At 37.5% G+C, this 20,309-nt stretch overlaps 1 protein-coding gene across 1 annotated transcript in view; it reads right to left on the reverse strand.

Annotated features, from left to right (window-relative positions):
* DNAH12 (dynein axonemal heavy chain 12) overlaps positions 1–20,309 on the reverse strand; it is a 229,604-nt gene that overhangs the window by 5,192 nt on the left and 204,103 nt on the right. Inside the window, exons 62-71 of the mRNA XM_073811265.1 lie at positions 19,721–19,879; positions 19,406–19,550; positions 12,624–12,774; positions 12,161–12,414; positions 11,817–11,957; positions 10,123–10,260; positions 8,590–8,823; positions 8,120–8,308; positions 5,963–6,066; positions 4,203–4,407 (exon numbers count right to left, since the gene is read on the reverse strand). Coding sequence (XP_073667366.1) covers positions 4,203–4,407; positions 5,963–6,066; positions 8,120–8,308; positions 8,590–8,823; positions 10,123–10,260; positions 11,817–11,957; positions 12,161–12,414; positions 12,624–12,774; positions 19,406–19,550; positions 19,721–19,879 — 1,720 coding nt within the window. The remainder of the gene's footprint in view (positions 1–4,202; positions 4,408–5,962; positions 6,067–8,119; positions 8,309–8,589; positions 8,824–10,122; positions 10,261–11,816; positions 11,958–12,160; positions 12,415–12,623; positions 12,775–19,405; positions 19,551–19,720; positions 19,880–20,309) is intronic.

Raw genomic sequence — 20,309 nt, forward strand, 5'->3', positions numbered from 1 at the left:
GGATCAGGCAACCACATTTACACCCTAGGCCAAATGCTGCCTGGAGTCACTTTACTCCCTGGCTTTTTCAATTACATGAGGGAACAAACTTAATTTTTGCTTATGTCAAAATTTTTACAACAGAATCAATCCTAAATGATATAGTGCCTTTCATCCTACAGCTGTCTCTTAAGTCCTCTTCCTTTATTTGTAGTGTCCAAAACCATTCATCATTTAGACCAGCTCAAATGCTACCTCATCCAATAAACAAACTCTGCTTTCCGAAGTAAAAGAACTCTCTCCCTTCTTTGAATTCCCAGAGCATCTTATATGTTGCTCTTAGCTTTTTCTTAGATACATAGATTATCTTCCTGTAGACTATTGGCAACTTGAAGGTAACCTGGCAACTTTATCCAGCAACAAAGCGCTTTAGACAAAGTGGGTCTCAATTCACATTTGAATGAACAGATGAATTAACAAAACGAACTTTGTCTCTGAGTGAGCAGCACACTATGGGAAGAAGCCAGCTTTGCTCCCTGGGAAGAAGAGAACAAACCACTGCTGGAGATGTTGCAACAGTACAAGCTGTCAGGTAAAGAAGAAGAAGAGAAAGAGATGGAGCTTGACAAGGGTACAAACCAAGCAGAACTAGTATCATGCACAAGAAAGCTATAAAAACCCAGAGGCAAGTGTATAGAACGTTCCCTTGCTCACTCCAGGGCTTCATTTAGCCAAGAATGTCATGAGTGTCTGGGTCAGCTACTTACATACAATCTCTGAATTAGCTACCATTTACTGAGCGCTTAGTGCACACCGTAGGCGCTAAGTAATTTACATGCATCATCTCATTTAGTCCACGAAATAATTCAGTGAGTTAGGAATTATTCCTCCCATTTTACTGATGAGGAAACTGGGGTGTAGAAAGATGAGTATCTTGCTCAAAGTCACACAGATACTAAGTGTCGGATCCCAGATTTAATCTGAGATTCCAGCCAGTGTGCAAAAAGCTTAAAAAAAAAAAAAGGCACAGGCAGGAGGAAGGGAAGGTAAGTAGGGTGAACAGTGAGAGAGAAATGAGAAAAGAAGAAAAAACTCCAGATGACTCAATTTGTTTAATTTGTTAACTCTAAGAATCATTAGGAGGTAAAGTCAAGAGTCCAGGGGAGAGAAAGATGATGGGAAAACTGTGCAGCTTCTGTAAGGGTAAGAAAACAATAGGGAAGATCCATTCAGGGGAAGAGATTTGTGGTGAAGGATGATAAACATGCCCAATAATGAGTGAGATTTTCCTTTCTCATTCAAACAGAATGATTCCAAGGGGAAAGCCAATTTCGGAAAGTAGAGTTTGATATGAACTTTATATTAACAATAACAACAAAGGAAATTTGTCCTGGATATTATTCCAGCTGGCACCATACCAGGACCCCTCTAGGGGACCAAGCTAAAGACTCTTCAAGGCCCTTCAGGAACAAAGCAGTATACGAGAAATGTAAGCACTTCCGATTAAAATTTCAGAAAAGTTTAGGAAATGAAAAAAAGCAAGATTATGTCAAGGGGAGGATGGAATTAACTATATGTCAGATACTTTTGATAAGGGACAGAAACTACTGAAGCCCGCGTGCCTAGAGGCTGTAATCTGCAAAAAGAGAAGCCACTGCAACAAGAAGCCTGCACACTGCAATGAAGAGTAGCCCCTGTTCGCCCAACTAGAGAAAGCCCACACACAGCAATGAAGACCCAACACAGCCAAAAAATAAATAAATTTTTTAAAAAAATGTAAAAAAAGCCCTTATATTCTGATTCTTTTGTTAAATGTATAATCTACATAAAAAGCTCCTATAAATTAATTTTTAAAAAAATTTTCAAAGAAATATGGGCCTAGGAGATGAAGAGGCAATTCAAATCAAAGAGGAAATAAAAAAACACCTAGAGACAAATGAAAACACAACAATCCCAAATTTATGGGATGCAGCAAAAGGAGTTCTAAGAGGGAAGTTTATAGAGATACAAGCTTACCTCAGGAAACAAGAAAAATCTCAAATAAACAACCTAACCTTACACCTAAAGGAACTAGAGAAAGAAGAACAAACAAAACCCAGAGTTAATAGAAGAAAAGAAATCACAAAGGTCAGAGCAAAAATAAATGAAATAGAGACTAAAAATAAATACATAGAAATAAAATAGAAAAAAATCAATGAAATTAAAATAGAAAAAAATCAATAAATAAATAAAATAGAAAAAAATCAATGAAATTAAAAGCTGTTTTTTTGAAAAGATAAACAAAATTGATAAACCTTTAGCCAGACTCATCAAGGAAAAAAGGGAGTGGGCCCAAATCAATAAAATCAGAAATGAAAAGGGAGAAGGTACAACCAATATACACTACCAAATGTAAAATAGATAGCTAGTGGGAAGCAGCCATAGAGCACAGGGAGATCAGTTTGGTGCTTTATGACCATCTAGAGGGGTGGGATAGGGAGGGTGGGAGGGAGACACAAGAGGGAGGAGATATGAGGATATATGTATATGTATAGCTGATTCACTTTGTTATAAAGCAGAAACTAACACACGATTGTAAAGCAATTATACTCAAATAAAGATGTTAAAACACACACACACACACACACGAGATATCGCCCTGCATCTCTCAGAATGGCTATCATCAAAATTAACACAAATAACAAATGCTGGCAAGGATGTGGACAAAAAAGAACACTTGTACACTGTTGGTGGGAATTTAACTTGTTGCAGGCACTGTGGAATATGGAGGTTTCTCAACTAACTAAAAATAGAACTAACATATTACCCAGCAATTCCAGTCTCAGATATATATTGGGAAAAAAACAACACTAATTTGAAAAGATACATGCACCCCAATGTTCATAGTAGCCTTATTTACAATTGTAATATATGGAAGCAGCCTAAGAGTCCATCAGCAGATGAATGGATAAAGTAGATGTGGTATATATATACAATGGAATACTACTTGGCCATTAAAAAGAATGAAATTTTGCCATTTGAAGAAACATGGGTGGACTTGGAGGAAGTTATGCTAAGAGAAATAAGTCAGACAGAGAAAGACAAATACTTTATGATGTCACTTATATGTGGAATCTAATAAATACAACAAACTAGTATATACAGCAAAAAGAAGCAGACTCACAGATATAGAGAAAAAATTAGTGGTTACCAGTGTGGGAGTGCAATGTAGGGGTGGAGGAGTGGGAAGCACAAACTACTGTGTGTAAGATAGGCTCAAGGATGTATTGTACAATGTGAGGAATAAAACCAATATCTTGTAATAACTGTAAATGGAAAGTAACCTTTAAAAATTTTATAAAAAGATTAAAACAAACAAAAATAGTCCCATGAAAAACTGGCCTAGGAGATGAATAGGCAATTCACAGGAGAGAACACAAACAGCAAACACACATACCAAAAGAAGCACAGACTCACTAATAATCAAAGAAACTCAAATTGAAACAAAGATATGCTTGACCTATCAGATTGGCAAAAATTAAAAAGCAATGTATGAGAAAGCCTATCTCTCCACATCTTCACAAGTAGGGTTATTTTATTATTAGCTTCTATAGTGAAACAGATAAAGCGTTTGTATAATAAAAGGGCAACTGAACACTGAGAGGTCATATACCTATGTGAATTTCCAAAATGTATTTTGGGGGCTCTCCCCACCCACTATCCTCACATAAGCATCAACCATAGGATGGGGGCAAGCAGAGGAGTTGGGGAGGAAAAAGAGTGTGCTGCCTTACACATCCTTTATGTGTGAGATTGCAGGGTGAAGCGTTCAGAGATTTCAAAGCACTCCATCTTTTCCCTGGTTTTATGAGATAAGAGATAAGAAGCACTGATTTCTAGATAATGGACAATTATTGATAAATCCAAGCCTCAGGCTCTTTTTGTGATTTACCATCAGTAGGAAAATCACAAGACCAAGTTGTGAATCTTCAAAAATATAAATGTCACATATTACTTGGGTTTGGGTAAAATAAAATTTTAATTTTCTACTAGTACTTTGAAATGTGTATAATTTTCAATATTCTAAAATTTTGATTAGATTACCATGAAACTACTAATCCATTTCATCTAACTCAGAGACATTCAAGTGACCACAGCCAATTTCTAGTATCTCTTCTAGTATCTCCCCAAAAATGAAATAATGTATACGTTATAATATATATATATTATATATAATTTTTAACCTGTAAAAAGTTCAGCCGGGCTAGAAAGTCTGTGATGTAACTTCCTAGGGGTTTAAGACTTGGGTATGATCGTCGGGCCCATATTTCTGGAACCTTTCCAACAAGCAGACTGCCAGAGAGTGCCTCCAAAGCAGAATCCATGACAACCACGCCCTTAATAGCTTTTTCAAGGTCCTGTAGAGTGTTGCGTATAGTTTTAATTAAACTGCAAGGAAAGAAATTGTGTCATCAACATATATGATACTAAATACCAACATACAGTCTTTCCAGTAGAAGAAATAGCAGGATACCATTCACAGCTTTATGGGAGTGTATTCCCAAAGTGTGGTCACCTCCCACTTGATAATATAAAGTAATTTTAGGTGATACTTGGATGCACATTTTTCATCTTATTTATTACATATGTATTTTTAAATATAGAAAATAATATAACTTGTATATCAAAATTGGTGCTTTCAAGGTATTATTGCTTAAGACCAGGCAAATTTAAACAGAGAATGATTTAAGAAAAAATATCAGGTAAATAATGTTATAGGTGACATGCAAATATGAAGAAAGTTATAAAGGTACGATACAATGGCTGAAACTTTGGAAACACTGAATTAAAACATACAGTGTATATTCATTTATACCCTTGCAAGTACTTTGTTTCCCACTGAGGCCCAAACTGCTAAGAACACCATAAATATACCTGAAGTGAGGGTTTTAGCCTAGAAGCCTAAGCAACTGAGAGAGAGTATGTTATGATATGTAAATACATATGGTATTTGTATAAGAATTACTAAATTAATTAAGGCATCATAGTGTTTTAATATGCTTCATTTTAAAATTTCAAAAAGTCTGGAAACTGAAACAAACTTGGAAACACTAGAAAATTCATAACCAAAACAATTCTCCATTCCTTAAGCCAGTATTTAACTGTAGAAAATTCAATTTGAAAATTCAAAGCAGGGGCTTCCCTGGTGGTAGAGTGGTTAAGAATCTGCCTGCCAATGCAAGGATCACAGGTTCAAGCCCTGGTCTGGGAAGATCTCACATGCCGCGGAGCAACTAAGCCCATGCAGCGCAACTAGTGAGCCTGAACTTTAGGGCCCACGAGCCACAACTACTGAGCCCATGTGCCACAACTACTGAGCCCACTTGCCACAACTACTGAAGCCCATGAGCCTACAGCCCGTTCTTCTCAAAAAGAGAGGCCACCACAATGAGAGGCCCGCGCCACAACAAAGAGTAGCCCCTGCTCGCGGCAACTAGAGGAAAGCCCATGTGCAGCAACAAAGACCCAACACAGCCAAAAATAAATAAATAAATAAATATATTTATTTAAAAAAATTCAAAGCAAATAATTTGTTTGCTATTTTAGGGTACCTAGTCAATCCAGATAGACTCAGGAAGAAAATGGGGGGGTGTATATGTGTCAATGGCAGAAAAATGACAAGAGATGTATTTACACATAGACCAAGATAAGGCTCATTCCATCTTCACTTCCTGAGGAGAAGAGCAATAGGTGGATGAGAAATTATGATTAATGAAAATTTTTAACCAGTAAAAGCAGATCTCTATTTCATCACCATTTTTACATTATAAAAGATACCTTCCCTTCTGGGGCAGAAGATTATGCAACTTTAAAAAAGGAGAAAAACTCTAATGAAATGGCAAGTTTTGATAATATTTTCTTAAACTTTTAATTCAATACCAGTGTAACTTTTTATCAACTTTGGTTGGTAGCCTTCTGAATAACTGGGTATAGAGCTCCTTACTTGTTAAATCTTTCCATTTCTTGTACTAAAACAGTATTCATGCTCTCTTCATATCTCACGGGATACTTGAGTAGTGCTGATTCAATGTCAAAGTCATTTGGTAGCTAAGAGAATAGATTTTGAAGATCGCATATTACTCTCAGAATAAATAATTAGTTTCATTCAGCTATAATATCAATTATAGCTAACATTAGGCAATTACTATGTGCCAAGTATTATGCTAACTGCTTTCCAAACATTATCTCATGTAATCTTTACCATTCACTATTAGGTGGCCATCATTATCAGTTAAGTACGGATAGGTTAAGTAAATGCCCAAGGGTACAGAGTCCAAAAGTGGTCTGCTTAAATCCATAGCTCTCTAACACTAAGGCCCATGCTCTTTACTACAGGATAGAGTACTATGAAGAAGATATACATTTCTGAAAAGTTGTGTAATTTTCTTTTGTAAATTGAATTTTATTTTCCATTAATAAAACTGATGTACCACTTCATAACTCTTTTTAATTTATTTCCAATAAATTATCAACTGGCTCAAAATGGATTTGCTTACATCACTATCAAATAATTAATGTATAAATGTAGCAAGGTTCCAGGGCATAGGGAAAGAGAAGGCCATTGAGTGTCTGATTTCAATGAGGCATCTCAGAGACACTTGAGGAGAAGCGATAAAGGGGACTTTGGGGTTGGTGATCAAGCCCCAAGACAATGGAATTCACACTCTTAAAGGGGCAAAGGAATTTCCCTATGGGGGAACTCCCAAACTAAGAAAGTTGAGCTGCCCAGACTGTCCCCAGGCAATGGTCCTTGGGTGGTACAAAAGAATTCTAAGTCATATTAGGTGGTGTCACTCAAGGCACATTTGGCTCAGCACAAACATTCTACCCCAATTAAGTCCTATATGCCACTTCCAGGTAACTTCCTGCTAGGGATCTTGTAAGAGCCACCATTTTGGGAGGGCAAGAACCTTGCCCCGAAGAGATAAACCACACAAGAAGAAGGGGCTGAGGGTGAGAAGAGGCAAATGGCAGAAGCAGAAGTCCCAGGGTGGAGGTTGGAGGAGACTAGCTTGATTTTACCCAGGGGTAGAAGGCAGTGTTGCTCCCTTCTCCTCTCCAGTGGCCACAGCCAGGCTTAAGGTGAGTAGGCTCTACTTAAGGACTGGTGTAAGGCAAGGGTACCAACTGTGAGAGTAGAGTAGGTGCCATCCGTGGTTTTTCAAGGCAGATGGGGTAGGGGTCAGGTTCTGCTCTGTCAGAGTGCCTGACACTGAAATATGGGGATAATTATAGTATTTATCCTGGAGGGGAGTTGTGAAGATCTGTGCTTAGCACCATGAAGTCCTCTTAGTAGTTCTTTACTGAATTTAAGACACAGAAAAAAGTGAGAAAAGAGATTATCATCCCACTTTACCAAGAGGGATAAGTACATTGGGCTGTAGTATGGGGGGGAAAAAAGGCTGTAGCTGTTAATTTAGTGCTGATCTTATTTCCCTGTGCCTCCTCACTTCTGAAGGTATAGATTAAAAACCATTCCCTCAAAAAAAAAAAAAAAAAAAAGAAAAAAAAAAACCATTCCCTCCTTGAACAAGCAAGTTCAGACCATTTCCTCCATTTAAAAAAAGTAGGCCCGGGCTTCCCTGGTGGCGCAGTGGTTGAGAGTCCACCTGCCGGTGCAGGGGACACGGGTTCGTGCCCCAGTCCGGGAAGATCCTACATGCCGCGGAGCGGCTGGGCCCGTGAGCCATGGCAGCTGAGCCTGCGCATCTGGAGCCTGTGCTCCGCGACGGGAGAGGCCACACAGTGAGAGGCCCGCATACCGCAAAAAAAAAAAAAAAAAGTAGGCCCACCATCTTTATTTAGAAATGATAATAAATCATATATTCAGTAGCTTATCCACAACTGTAGTTACTAAGAACTTACTATTTGCCAGGCATTATGCAAAGCACTTTAACTTAATGATCTCCTTAATGTTCACAAGAACATTATACAGCTGGTACTATTATCACCACTTTACAGATTTGAAAACTAATGTTCAGAAAGGCAAAGTATCTCACTCAAGGTCATAATGCTGCTAAATGGAGTTTTCAAGTTGGCATTTCAGTGCCATTTTGATTTATGTTATATTACAAGTAACATATCTTAAGCTAAACACTACCTTGTTGAGAATATCTTTGGTAATCTCTAGTAGAATCTGGTCAGCACTTCCTGAGGATCCTGTCTGTTTGGAGCCTCCTTGGGTGAGGAGCAAGGACTCAAAGAGGATTTTTGTTTGTTGAAGATCTTTGGAGATATCAACATTTTCATGTAATCCAAATATCTCAGGGTGTTGAGTAAATGGAAGTTTCTACCAGAAAATAGATTCAACAAGCATCACATTTTCACTGGATACGTTAATTCATAAGGTAGACATGTGCAGACCAAAAAGAGTTAAAAATCAACTAAACATCAAACAACAGAGGAATCAAACTTTTCCAGTTTTCAGTAACTACTAGAAACAAAATATATTGAAAGCTGATTGAACCATAGTACTTGTCTAATCCTATACATTATGGGGGACTACTTCACTATTTGCTTTTTAGAAAAATCACACTTGAATCTTACCCTATTTTCAGTGATATCAGTTACCTTAATGAATTCAATGTACTCATTATAAGTGCCTTTGGGAGGTGCAAAATAGTTTCCACTGGGAGAAAACTTATAATGAGAGTTTTCAATTATGTTTGCGTTATAAAAGTCAGCCAGCATGGTTAAGAGGAGACGTCTGTCCCAATCATCTGTCACTCTTCCTCCATAGTTACACTCTCCAGTCAGGTAAGAGATAGCTTCAAATGGAATTGTATCATATTCATTTATAAACAACTGAAACAAAGGAAAAATGAAATGAGAAAAACCTTAAAGTATTTCACTTCATTTCCATTTTAAGATGGCCTTAAATATCTATCAATCAATCAATCATCCATCAATCTATACACATGGAAGTGGGGTTGGAAGAATTATCATCATGGTTGTTTTGAAGCCCCATGTCATAAAGGCCCTTATCACAGCACAGAAGCAGAAAAATACAATATTCTGTGGTTGTCTAGTTGGATTAATATATTTGGTAAAACATGACAGAAATAATGGGAAAGTATTGGAGTTGGACAGACCCGAGTTCAAATCTTACCTCAATGGGTAAATTTACTTCTTAGCTTTGGTTTTCTCCAAAATAGGGATAATACCCACCTTACAGGGTTGCTGTGAGAATTAAAATTCATGTAAGTAATGTGCCTAGTTCAAAGTCTGAGTGAGTAGTAATTTATAGCGGACATTTGATCTTTTTCCTTTGGTGGGGGGCTGCTGACCATCTCATGCATCTCATGTTTCATTGTAAGTCTACAGAAACTGAAAAAGCCGACCACTCACTTTCTCAGCCTCCATTATGGCTAAAGCCTAGGCTTGTGACCTGGGCTTGGAAACTCAGATGTAGCCATCCTAGACCGAACTGGGGTTTAGGGTGCAAAGAAGCAGGAACAGCAAAGAATTTTTTTGATGACATCAGAGAGTATGTAGTAGACTAGTGTCTGTGTGGCAGCTATGAGCTGTGGTGTCTGATATTTAATAAGAGTAGAAGGAATGCTGTTACCAGACATGATATGATTCTGGATATGACTGTGGATGCCTTGGCTCTCCAGCCATCTTGGTGATTCTGTGACCTACCCAATATTCTTTCAATAAATTCCTTTTCTACTGTTTTTGTTGACTGATAGAGCTAAATTGTAGATCTGACTGAGTGGAGGCTAAGAGTAGAGTATAGTGAGGACCTATATAAAGCCAACACTGAGGAGGGCACTGCAAAAAGAAAGAACTAGGGTCCTTGATGGCAACACTTTTGTTGAATCAACCAACTCCAGAGTCTGTCCTTCCTCTGCAACTCTTTTTTATGTGAGATAAAAAGTTTCATTATGGTTTAAGCCAGTTTGAATCAGGTTTCCCATTATTTGCAGCAGAAAAATGCAGATGGAGATTATGCTTTATAAGCCAAAATTATAATTATTAATACCATCTAGCCAACTATTAGTGGTGTTGGGAGAACTGAATAAGTCATTCTAAGCAAACGGAATTGCCTAGGGCCTGGTACACAGTGATCCTCCATCAATGTTAGTTCCTTTCTAATTTTACCTGTAGTTGTCGAATACTGATGCGTAAATCTGATTCATTAAATCCATATGGAATATTCCAACCAAGAGGACCAAATTTCTTTCTCTCTTGCACAAGGGCATGAAAAAAACAAACTCCAAAGAGTAACTTCTCCCATGCCTTTAAGATAAAAATATGCAACAAGAAAAAAATCTGATCAGATTTCCATTACTAAAATGAGGGGAACTGATGATCTTTCATTATAAGGTTCTATGATCATATATCTCTACAAACTTTTATTTAGAAAGACTATCCAAAATACTATAAATAGTATTAATAATTAATACTATAAAAAGTATTAATCTTATGACTTATCCAAAACCTCCAAGCTAGGCAAACTACAATAACATTATACTTTATTAAAATGCAATAGTGCTAGAGAGACATGCCAAGATGGCAGAATAGGAAGACCTTGAACTCACCTCCTTCCTTGATACACCAAAATTACAACTACTTACAGAGCAACTATCTATGAGAACAAACTGAAGGTAGAAGAAAAGATTTTCCACAACGAAAGACATAAAGAGAGAACCACAAGATGGGTAGGAGGATCAGAGACATACTGTAGTCAGGACCCAGGTTTGCTGACCCACAAATGAGAGGAAAATCACAATTACAGAGGTCCTCCCCAAGGAGTGAAGGGTCTGAGCCCCACATTGGGCTCCCCAGTGTAGGGGCCCTGCACTAAGAAGACAAGCCTCCAGAACGTCAGGCTTTGAAAGCCAGCAGGGCTTATGTTCAGGAGAGCTGGTAGGCTATAGAAAACAGAGACTCCACTCTTAAAGGGCGTGTGCAAAATCTCCTTAGTACTGATGTTTCCTTCCATGCAGGGAAACTTCAATTAATGTAACACTCCTGGATTTTCTCCATCCTTATACTCACTGGTGGAGGGAGGAGTACCTATCTGATGGGTAAATTTGGGGAAAGTCAAGCAAATATGCTTTGCTCAGCTTTTCCCTTTTCTCTCTTAGAAGTGAGCTTCCGGCAGGGAAGGAAGTTTTCCTCTGTTCCTCTGGGTAGATAAATGTACTTAATTCTGGGTTCAGTAATACTAAGCCCACTTGTTCACAGATATAAACTACATCTTCCAACCTAGTCTATATCAGTAATTAAGGTTATAATTTGGTTCCCATATGTTTGTACTTTTTCCTGTTTCTTAACTGGTAAGAATTTGGGCAGAGAAAAGGAGTGCTATTTATTGGAACTCCTAACGTCCTCAATACCATATGCAAAACTTTTTTACATACGGATACACTGAAGAGTGTTATTAATGTGTCAAAACATTATCACTAGAATTTCCATGAAGGCAGATATTTTTGGTGATGGCAGTGTCTATTTTACTCTCACTGCATTATATCGTACCTAACAAACATATTTGTTGAAAGAATAAATAAATAATGTTAAAATAGATTGCTACTCTTGGGTCTTAATTGTCTTAATCAAATGCACTGTTGGACTTTTGTACAAACTAAGAAATGTTCATTCATTCAACAAATATTTATTTGAGTATCTACTACATGGGAAGCAGAACACAAACAACTGGGAATAAAATAACATAGGTAGAATTTCTATCTTCTTAGGAAATGCCTAAAGTTTAATATTAAATAAAATATTTATGTTTTCATATTTTTTCACTATAAAAACACATTTTAAAAGTTCCAGGGGCTGAGTATTACCAGTTCCTTTCCCTCGCATCCATTGAAAAACTGAGGATCAGAAACTGGATGAGTGAGATATGATTGGAGGAGATTTAGCCGAAGACCCGTAGGAGGCTCATTAGTCATTTTTACTCCATTTTGTAGAATTGTTACTGGGAACTAAGACAAAATAAACAAAGAGCATTACTCTAGATAACCAACTCAAGTCCTAAAAATACATACACTAGTGGATTAAAAATAGGTATAAGGGAGGACTCCAGAAATATTTTTAAAACCTCTTAAGGTTAAGCATTTAAGATATACAATATATCAATAACACATAACCAAATAAATGTACTAAACTCCATAGGAAATAAATATACTTTTGGAGATGGGTAACTTGTGAGCCAAAGCCTAAAGGATGAATTACAGCCTTCGGGAGAAAAATCTTCACATATTTTTTCCAACATGGGCATCCAGGAGACAGCGAGGTGACAGTTCTGTAGGCAAACCCAAGTTCCTTCCTCTATTGCTGCGTTAATCATTTTTGTTGCAATTGGTCCTTGTCCCTGTCCCAGTGAAATAGCTTGAAATTTATTTCCAGACATAGCTTTATCATTTGCAAATTTCAGTAGGCCTAAGAGGGCACAAAAAAATAAATGGTTTCACTGCTTACTCTAAAATTATAAAATGTGCCTTATGTTTCAGTGTATAAGTATTTAATTGTGAATAATTCTAGTTACCTTTCCTTATAAATACCGAATTTACTGATTTACACTCATCTAAGAAATAGATATTGAACAAGATGATTTATTTATAATTTATTAGTTGACATTATGCACTTACTGGCCATGGGATCTGCTCCTGGAGATAACACAAAAATTAAGGGAATGGTGCAATTTGAATCCAAATAACTCTTTGCCAAATCAAATGGTGGAGGCTCTACAAACTTTTTCCCTAGTTTGTCAGTTACATAGTTAGTTATGGCTGGACTTATCTGTTGAAGAGAGAAAAAATATGATCTTTAGAGTAACTTTTATTTCACATAACAACTTTGATTATTACTGAAAACCGACAGAGTAAACTATGAGTCTAATGGATAAGAAAAGCATGCAGCATATCATAGGCAAAGCGCTAATTTTCCTAATATATAAAAGGTATCTATAAATTGATGGGACAAGACTAACAATCCAAAAGAAAATGGGCAAAGAAGATAAACAGTTTATAGAAAATGAAATAGAAATGGATCTTAAACATAGGAAAAGATGCTCAACCTCATTTAGTATAGCAGAGACTGCAAACTGTCCCCATTCTGTGTCTCCTTTTGGTAACAGAACTCCAAGTTTTCCCAACCTTTCATGCAGCTAGATGTGGCTATGTGACTAAGTCTTGGCCAGAGAAATACAAATGGACATTATATATGGAGCTTCCAGATCCTATTTTTTATAAGGAAACTGTTTGCCTTCAACACTCTCTTTTCCTGTTCAACAGATGTGGTGTTCATGACCCAGCTTCAATCTCACTGACAAGGAACACACTTTAGGAGTCTTCTCTAGCATGAGAGAAGGAACTTGAATCTATGGATGATCTCAAGAACAGAGGTGCCCTGCCAGCCCTCAAGCAAATACTCTGGGCTGTTAGGAGAGATAGAGAAAATAACTTCTATTTTATTTCAGCTACTGTATTTTAGGTCCCTTTGTTACAGCAGCTTTGTCTATACCCTAATACTTATAAATAAGAAAAATACAAATTATAATTTTACTTAGATACCATTTTTCACCATCAGCTTGTTATATAAATGGGACAAAGATAGCCTGTGTGTATTTACCGCTGGATTGTTTATTTTTCACAGTAGGCTAAAACCTGTTAGCTCAAAAGGCCACTGGCACCAAACTCAAAATGTTACATATTCAACTGTTTTAAACATAGCCCAAATAAGCAGATTTTTAACCATTTAGAGTCTGCCTACTTTTCACCCAACGTCTGCTAGCCATAAAAAGATAAGCCCCAGGATATAAAGACCCCAAGCCACTGCTGCCCTTCAGAGCTCTGACACAGAGACTCTCAGCCGCCATGCTGATGAATAATGTTGTCCAGACACCACACAAGTCCCCTCTCCATTAGGAATTCCCTTGCCTTCCCCTCTCCTTTGGAGTTGTGGACCTCCCCTCACTCCCAGCCTCTGGACAGACACCTGCTATGAGGAATTTCTTCCTCCCCAACAAACAAACCTGTCAAAGTAACATCTAATGAAACTCATGTGCGTTACTGCCACCTCGATCAGCCCCAGAATCCTCAACCTCTCTGCACAGATTGGCAAAGATCCAAAAGTTTGGCAACAGGGCTTCCCTGGTGGTGCAGTGGTTAAGAATCCGCCTGCCAATGGAGGGAACACGGGTTTGAGCCCTGGTCTGGAAAGATCCCACATGCCGTGGAGCAACTAAGCCCACGCACAACAACTACTGAGCCTGCGCTCTAGAGCCCATGAGCCACAACTACTGAGCCCATGTGCCACGACTACAGAAGCCTACATGCCTAGAGCCCCTGCTCCACAACAAGAGAAGCCACCATAATGAGAAGCCCGTGCACTGCAATGAAGAGTAGCCCCCGCCTGCCGCAACTAGAGAAAGTCTGCACGCAGCAACGAAGACCCAACACAGCCAAAAATAAATAAATAAATAAATAAATATATTTTTTTAAAGTTTGGCAACATACTGGGTGGGCAAAAGTACAGGTAAACAGATATTTTCATATACTGCTGAGGAAGAGCAATCTGGTATAACTTTCATGGAGGACAATTTGAAAGTATCCATAAAATTACAGAGGGCAAATCCACTGACATAGCAATTTTGTTCCTAGGAATTTATTCTGATATATAGTTGCACATGTGAGAAATGACTTTTGAATAAGGTTATTCATTGCAGCATTTTTATAATAAATAATATATAAATATTATAAAGATCCATCAGTAGGAACTGGCTAAAGAAATTATTGTACACTCATACAATGGAATACCATGCAATTGTAAAAAAAAAAGAAAGAGAACACTATTTGTGAATTAGTAGAGAAAAAAGCAATATGCAAAACAGTGGATGCTACCGTTTCTGTTGAAAATAAATGGAAAAAGAATTTATATGTATGTACATTTATATGTGTATAAAAGGACAACAAGAAGCAGATAACATTAACTGCTTGAGAGGAAGGATGATGAATGACTGAGAGATGGAGTCTGGAGGCACACTTTTCATCGTATTCATATATTCATGTGATTCAAAACAGTGCATCAGTTTTGAAACACAGGAAGATGTGACTTACTTGTAAATTATATTAAAATTAATTAAAAATAAAAGAATGCTGTTCATCAATATTAGCAGCAGAAAAATCAGTACAAAGAGGTATCAGACATTATCTTCTAAATGCCAAAGGACTTTCTAAAGGGAATGTGTAGGAATTTGATGGAGAGAGGAGTGATCATCACAGGCTTCTTTGGTCCTGGAAGGTTTGTGGAATACATGGGGAGGAAGGACAGGGGCTTCTATATGGGTAATTTACTGTAGTTGTGAGCAATTCTGTAGTTTTAAATAGTAGAAGTTTCAAGGAGAAGCATACTAGAAGTTTCAAGGAGCTTCTATATGGGGAATTTTGTGTAGTTGTGAGCAATTCTGTAGTTTTAAATAGAAGTTTCAAGCTGAAAAGAGGTCTGATTAGCCAAGGTAATAGACTGCAAAGCTGTACTTTTGTCATTATTCTACAGGTATTGACAGGCTCCTGAAGGTTTTTTTTAATAAAGAGCTCACAATGACATAGCAGCTTTTTATTTCTTTCTTTAATAACTACACATGAGCAATGATGAAATCTTTTTCATCCTTTTACCATTAACACCATGTAGAGTTTCCACCTAGCACAGGAGATCTTCAGTATACATTTTTAAGGAAAGGGAGATGCTGAGGACACAGAGACCTTGCTCCGCATTACCCTACGCACTGGCCAGGGGCAATGCTCCCTGACATGATGCAACTGCAATCGAGTATGATAGTTTTCTATAGAAAAAGTATCTTGTTCCAGTAATTTAACATGAGAAGAAGTCATAAGACTTTTCTATAATATTAAAATATATATTTTAATCCTTCATGTAAGATACTCTAGAAATTATGGAGACTTAAACAGACCTGGATATGGGCTTTGTGAGGATTAATTTTATGTGCCAGCTTGGCTAGGGCACAGTATCTAAATACCTGTTAAGGTATTTTTAAAATAAGATTAACATTTAAATCAGTAGACTTTGAGTAAAGTAGATTACTCTCCATAATGTGATTCGGCCTCATTCAATCAGTTGAAGGCCTTAAGAGAAAAAAAGACCAATTTCTACTGAGGAAGAGGGAATTCTGTCAGTAGACCACCTTTGGACTCAAGCTGCAACATCAGCTCTTCCCTGGGTCTGCAGCCTGCAGATTTTGGACTTGCCAGCTTCTCACAATCATTGAGCCAATTCCTTAAAATCATCAGAATCCTACTGATTCTGTTTCTCTGGAGAATCCTGACCAACACAGACTTTAACTGAATTTGGTTTAATGCAATTAAATTCAACTCAACTCACAGATATTTACTGAGATGTCCAACCATCTGCCAGGTACTGCTTTAAGTCCTGGAGATATTGAACAAAATAAGACATGCATCCTGACCTCAAGAAGCTCAGAGTCCAGTGGGAGACCCTACCAAGTAGACAGACAATTATTTTGTATTCCAGTGTGGTCAGTGTGGTGTTTAAGCACAGGATCCCAAGCATGGCAGACAAACCAGTAACTCCACACATGGTACTGAAACAACATCTCCACTGGTCATCAGAGAGCCATTCTGTGGAATGCAAATAGGCAGGGGTTTCCCAGATGCAGAGCTACTCATTCCTAAGTTTACCATGAACAAGGGAAGCTATTTGTGATGAAATAATGAATAAAACACTGTTTTGGCCTTCAAGGGACTTATTTTCTAGTGAAAGGAACATATATATATATACATACAACTATAAGGTAGGAAAGAATGAGGTACATTTTAATAATGTACAAAGGTCTTTGGGAGTTAGAGTAAGGAGAAAGACTCAGAAGTCACGTAATTATATAGGCCTCTGTTTGAACCTACTCAGAGACTGAATGAAGCATTAGATAATGCTCCTTGTGAAAAAAATGTAAAAAAAAAAAGGAAAAAGAAAAGACAGGACCATTGCAATCACTTTCAATATCTTCATTTTATATGTGGTTGTAACTGGAACTCAGAAAGGTGAAGTGACTTACTCAAAGTTTTAAGCTACATATATAAGCATAGCTTTTAGTTTTTTTGGGTTTTTTTAAACATCTTTATTGGAGTATAATTGCTTTACAATGGTGTCTTAGTTTCTGCTTTATAACGAAGTGAATCAGCTATACATATACATATATCCCCATATCTCTTCCCTCTTGCGTCTCCCTCACCCCCTCCCTATCCCACCCCTCTAGGTGGTCACAAAGCACAGAGCTGATCTCGCTGTGCTATGCGGCTGCTTCCCACTAGCTATCTACTTTACATTTGGTAGTATTTATAAGTTAGCTTTTAGTTTTTTGTTTAAAATTTTTCCTTTCGTAACACTATAACACTTTTCTCGAGTGTATGAAAATTGGTATCAGCCTATTTATTTCACCTAAAGAAAGATTTTTGTGCTTGTTTGAACTAATAAAATTATGACACATTCAAGATTTTCTACTGTCTTCTGCTTCTAGTCAATATTGAGGAAATGGACCAGATTTACCTTCTTGCCATAAAGAACTAAAAAATGGGCAATATTAATGAAACAGCCATTTTCAGACATAAGGCTGTTCAGACAATAGGTGGTACAGGATAGTGATTCCTGATAAAAAAAAGAAACAGACAAGGTGAGACCTATTATCCCCTTGACTTTCCTCTGGGAGATACATTCCAGACTGTGGAACAAGGAGAGCAACTGAAAGTGGTACAACACAGTGTTGCTGAATTGGGAAGACAGGCATCAGAGTTCAAGGAGGCTCAGGCTGCTGGAAGTTTCAGAGTTCAAATCTGAAGGGAAGTATCCAGAGAAAGAGCTCAGAAATCTGCATAATATTGTCCTTCTATCTTTGCTGAACACCATGGTATGTATACATAGGCCAAGCAAAGAGTGACTGGGGAGCTGTGAACTTGGGATATGAGGAGCTACCAGAGTTCATGAAAGGAATCATTCAAGTTCCCAGTAGCCACAATGGAGAGTCCTTGGTGATCACTTGGGGCATTCAGTAAAGGCCCTAGAAGGACCACACTTTAGCCATGGAACTAAACTATCCATGGAGTAAAGGCTATTCTATACCTGCGCTAACAAATCTTAAAACAATCTTTGAAAGGAGCAATCTGAATTTAACTGTATAGTCAAAGGGGTAGGTAAACCTTTTCTATAGAGAGCTAGATAGTAAATATTTTAGGTGTTGTGGGCCACATACAATTTCTGCTGCTTATTCTTTTTCTTTTCTTTTTTAAATTTACTTATTTTATTTATTTTTGGCTGCATTGGATCTTCATTGCTGCACATGGGCTTCTCATTGCGGTGGCTTCTCTTGTTGTGGAGCATGGGCTCTAGGCGTGCAGGCTTCAGGAGTTGTGGCATGTGGGCTCAGTAGTTGTGGCTTATGGGCTCTAGAGTGCAGGCTCAGTAGTTGTGGTGCACGGACTTAGCTGCTCTGCGGCATGTGGGATCTTCCCAGACCAAGGCTCGAACCCATGTCCCCTGCATTGGTAGGCAGACTCTTAACCACTGTGCCACCATGGAAGCCCTATTATTTTTCTTTAAAATAACCCTTTAAAATGCAAAAATCATTTACAGTTCATGGGCTGAACAAAAATAGGTCACTGGCTAGATTTGGCCCAGAGGTGTTGTTTGCTAATCCTGAACCAGCAGAACAAAAGTCAACAATCTTTAAAGGAAGATGACAAAATCAAAATCATAAACAATGTTGAGCATCCAATCAAACATTACTGGGCATGCCAGGATGTGGGAAAATATAATCTATAACCAAGAGTAAAGTCAGTCAATAGAAACAGATCCAGAAATGATGGAATTAGCAGTCAAGGATTTAAAAACAGTTATTATAACTGTTTTCAAGTATTTAAAGAAAAGTATAAACAGAATGAAAGGAGAAATAGAATATATAAAAAAGAACAAAATGAACATTCTGTAAATGAAATATACAGTTGCTGAAACAAAAATTAATTGGATGGAATTAATAGCAGATTAGACACTACAAAAGAAGAAATCACCAAATTTAAAGATAGCAATAGAAACTGTCCAAACTGAAGTACAGTGATACAAAGGATTTTAAAATAATTAACAGCGTATCAGTCACCTATGGTATAATATCAAGCAGTCTAACATATATTTAATTGGAATCATGGGAAAAAAGTATTTGAAGAAATAATGGCCAAAGTTTTTCTCAAGTTGAGGAAAACTATAAACCTACAGATCCAAGGAACTCAATGAACCCACGTGAGCATCTGAAATAAAGGTTAAAGTACCAAATAACAATAACTTTAAACCTAGTACTTCATAAATGGCAAATTATCTGGGTTCCAAATAGAACACATTTGTCTTTTACCTTATCAGGTCTTAAGCACCGAAGAATTATGATTTTCTGTAGTTCATTTAGCCTTGTATCCATTGGTGCTGGAAATTTAGCATTGTGTGGCTCTTTACTATCGTAGATCTCCCGCCATTCAGCTATATTGTCACAAAAATGATTCCTAATGGAAAGAAAAGCTTAATGATTATCCTTTCATTGGGAAAATTTTAAAAAGAGATTGTTGGATGAGGAGATGAATCAAGACAGCTATAGAAATATTTTTTAAAAATCACTAGATTACAAATTTACCCATTACTATTCAATGCTAAGTCATTGTGTTTAAACAATTACCTGAGTCCTTTGAACGCAGGAAATTCACTTGCACGACAGATTTCCTCCCAGCTTTTATCCTGTAGCCAAGTTGGATCAGGATTTTTCTCAGAACTCTTAAGACTCACACCTCCAGTTAAAAGAAACATCAGTTCCTGGTATTCAATCTCTTTCTTTGCCCTGTGTTCCCAAAATAAGGACTGCTGTAAATTGTTGTTTTAAAATTGAATGAAGTCAATTTCTGCTTATATAGCCTGGATAAAACAATCAGAACTGACCTACCCTACTGCTATAAACAACTAGGAACTGGAAAAAAAATAAAAGAAACAATTGTTTTTAGAAATTATAATAGCTAGTGCAGGACTGTGGGCCATGAAAAAAAGGGAGACAAGGTGATCCCCATGATTGCCTCAGCTAACCGCCAGGAGGCACTTTTCAGACTACAAAGCATGAGGGTAATCAAATCAGAATCTAAGAGTACTGCTGAGTTGAAGAGACAGAGATCAGAGTTAAGGAAGGCTAAGGTGGCTGTAATTTGTGGGCAGAGTACCAGAAGGGAGGCAGATACATGGATGAGGAGCTCCAGAAATCTGCATAGAAATCCTTTTTA

The sequence above is a fragment of the Tursiops truncatus genome, chromosome 10 (genome assembly GCF_011762595.2).
Source record: "Tursiops truncatus isolate mTurTru1 chromosome 10, mTurTru1.mat.Y, whole genome shotgun sequence".
Taxonomy (NCBI): Eukaryota; Metazoa; Chordata; class Mammalia; order Artiodactyla; family Delphinidae; genus Tursiops; species Tursiops truncatus.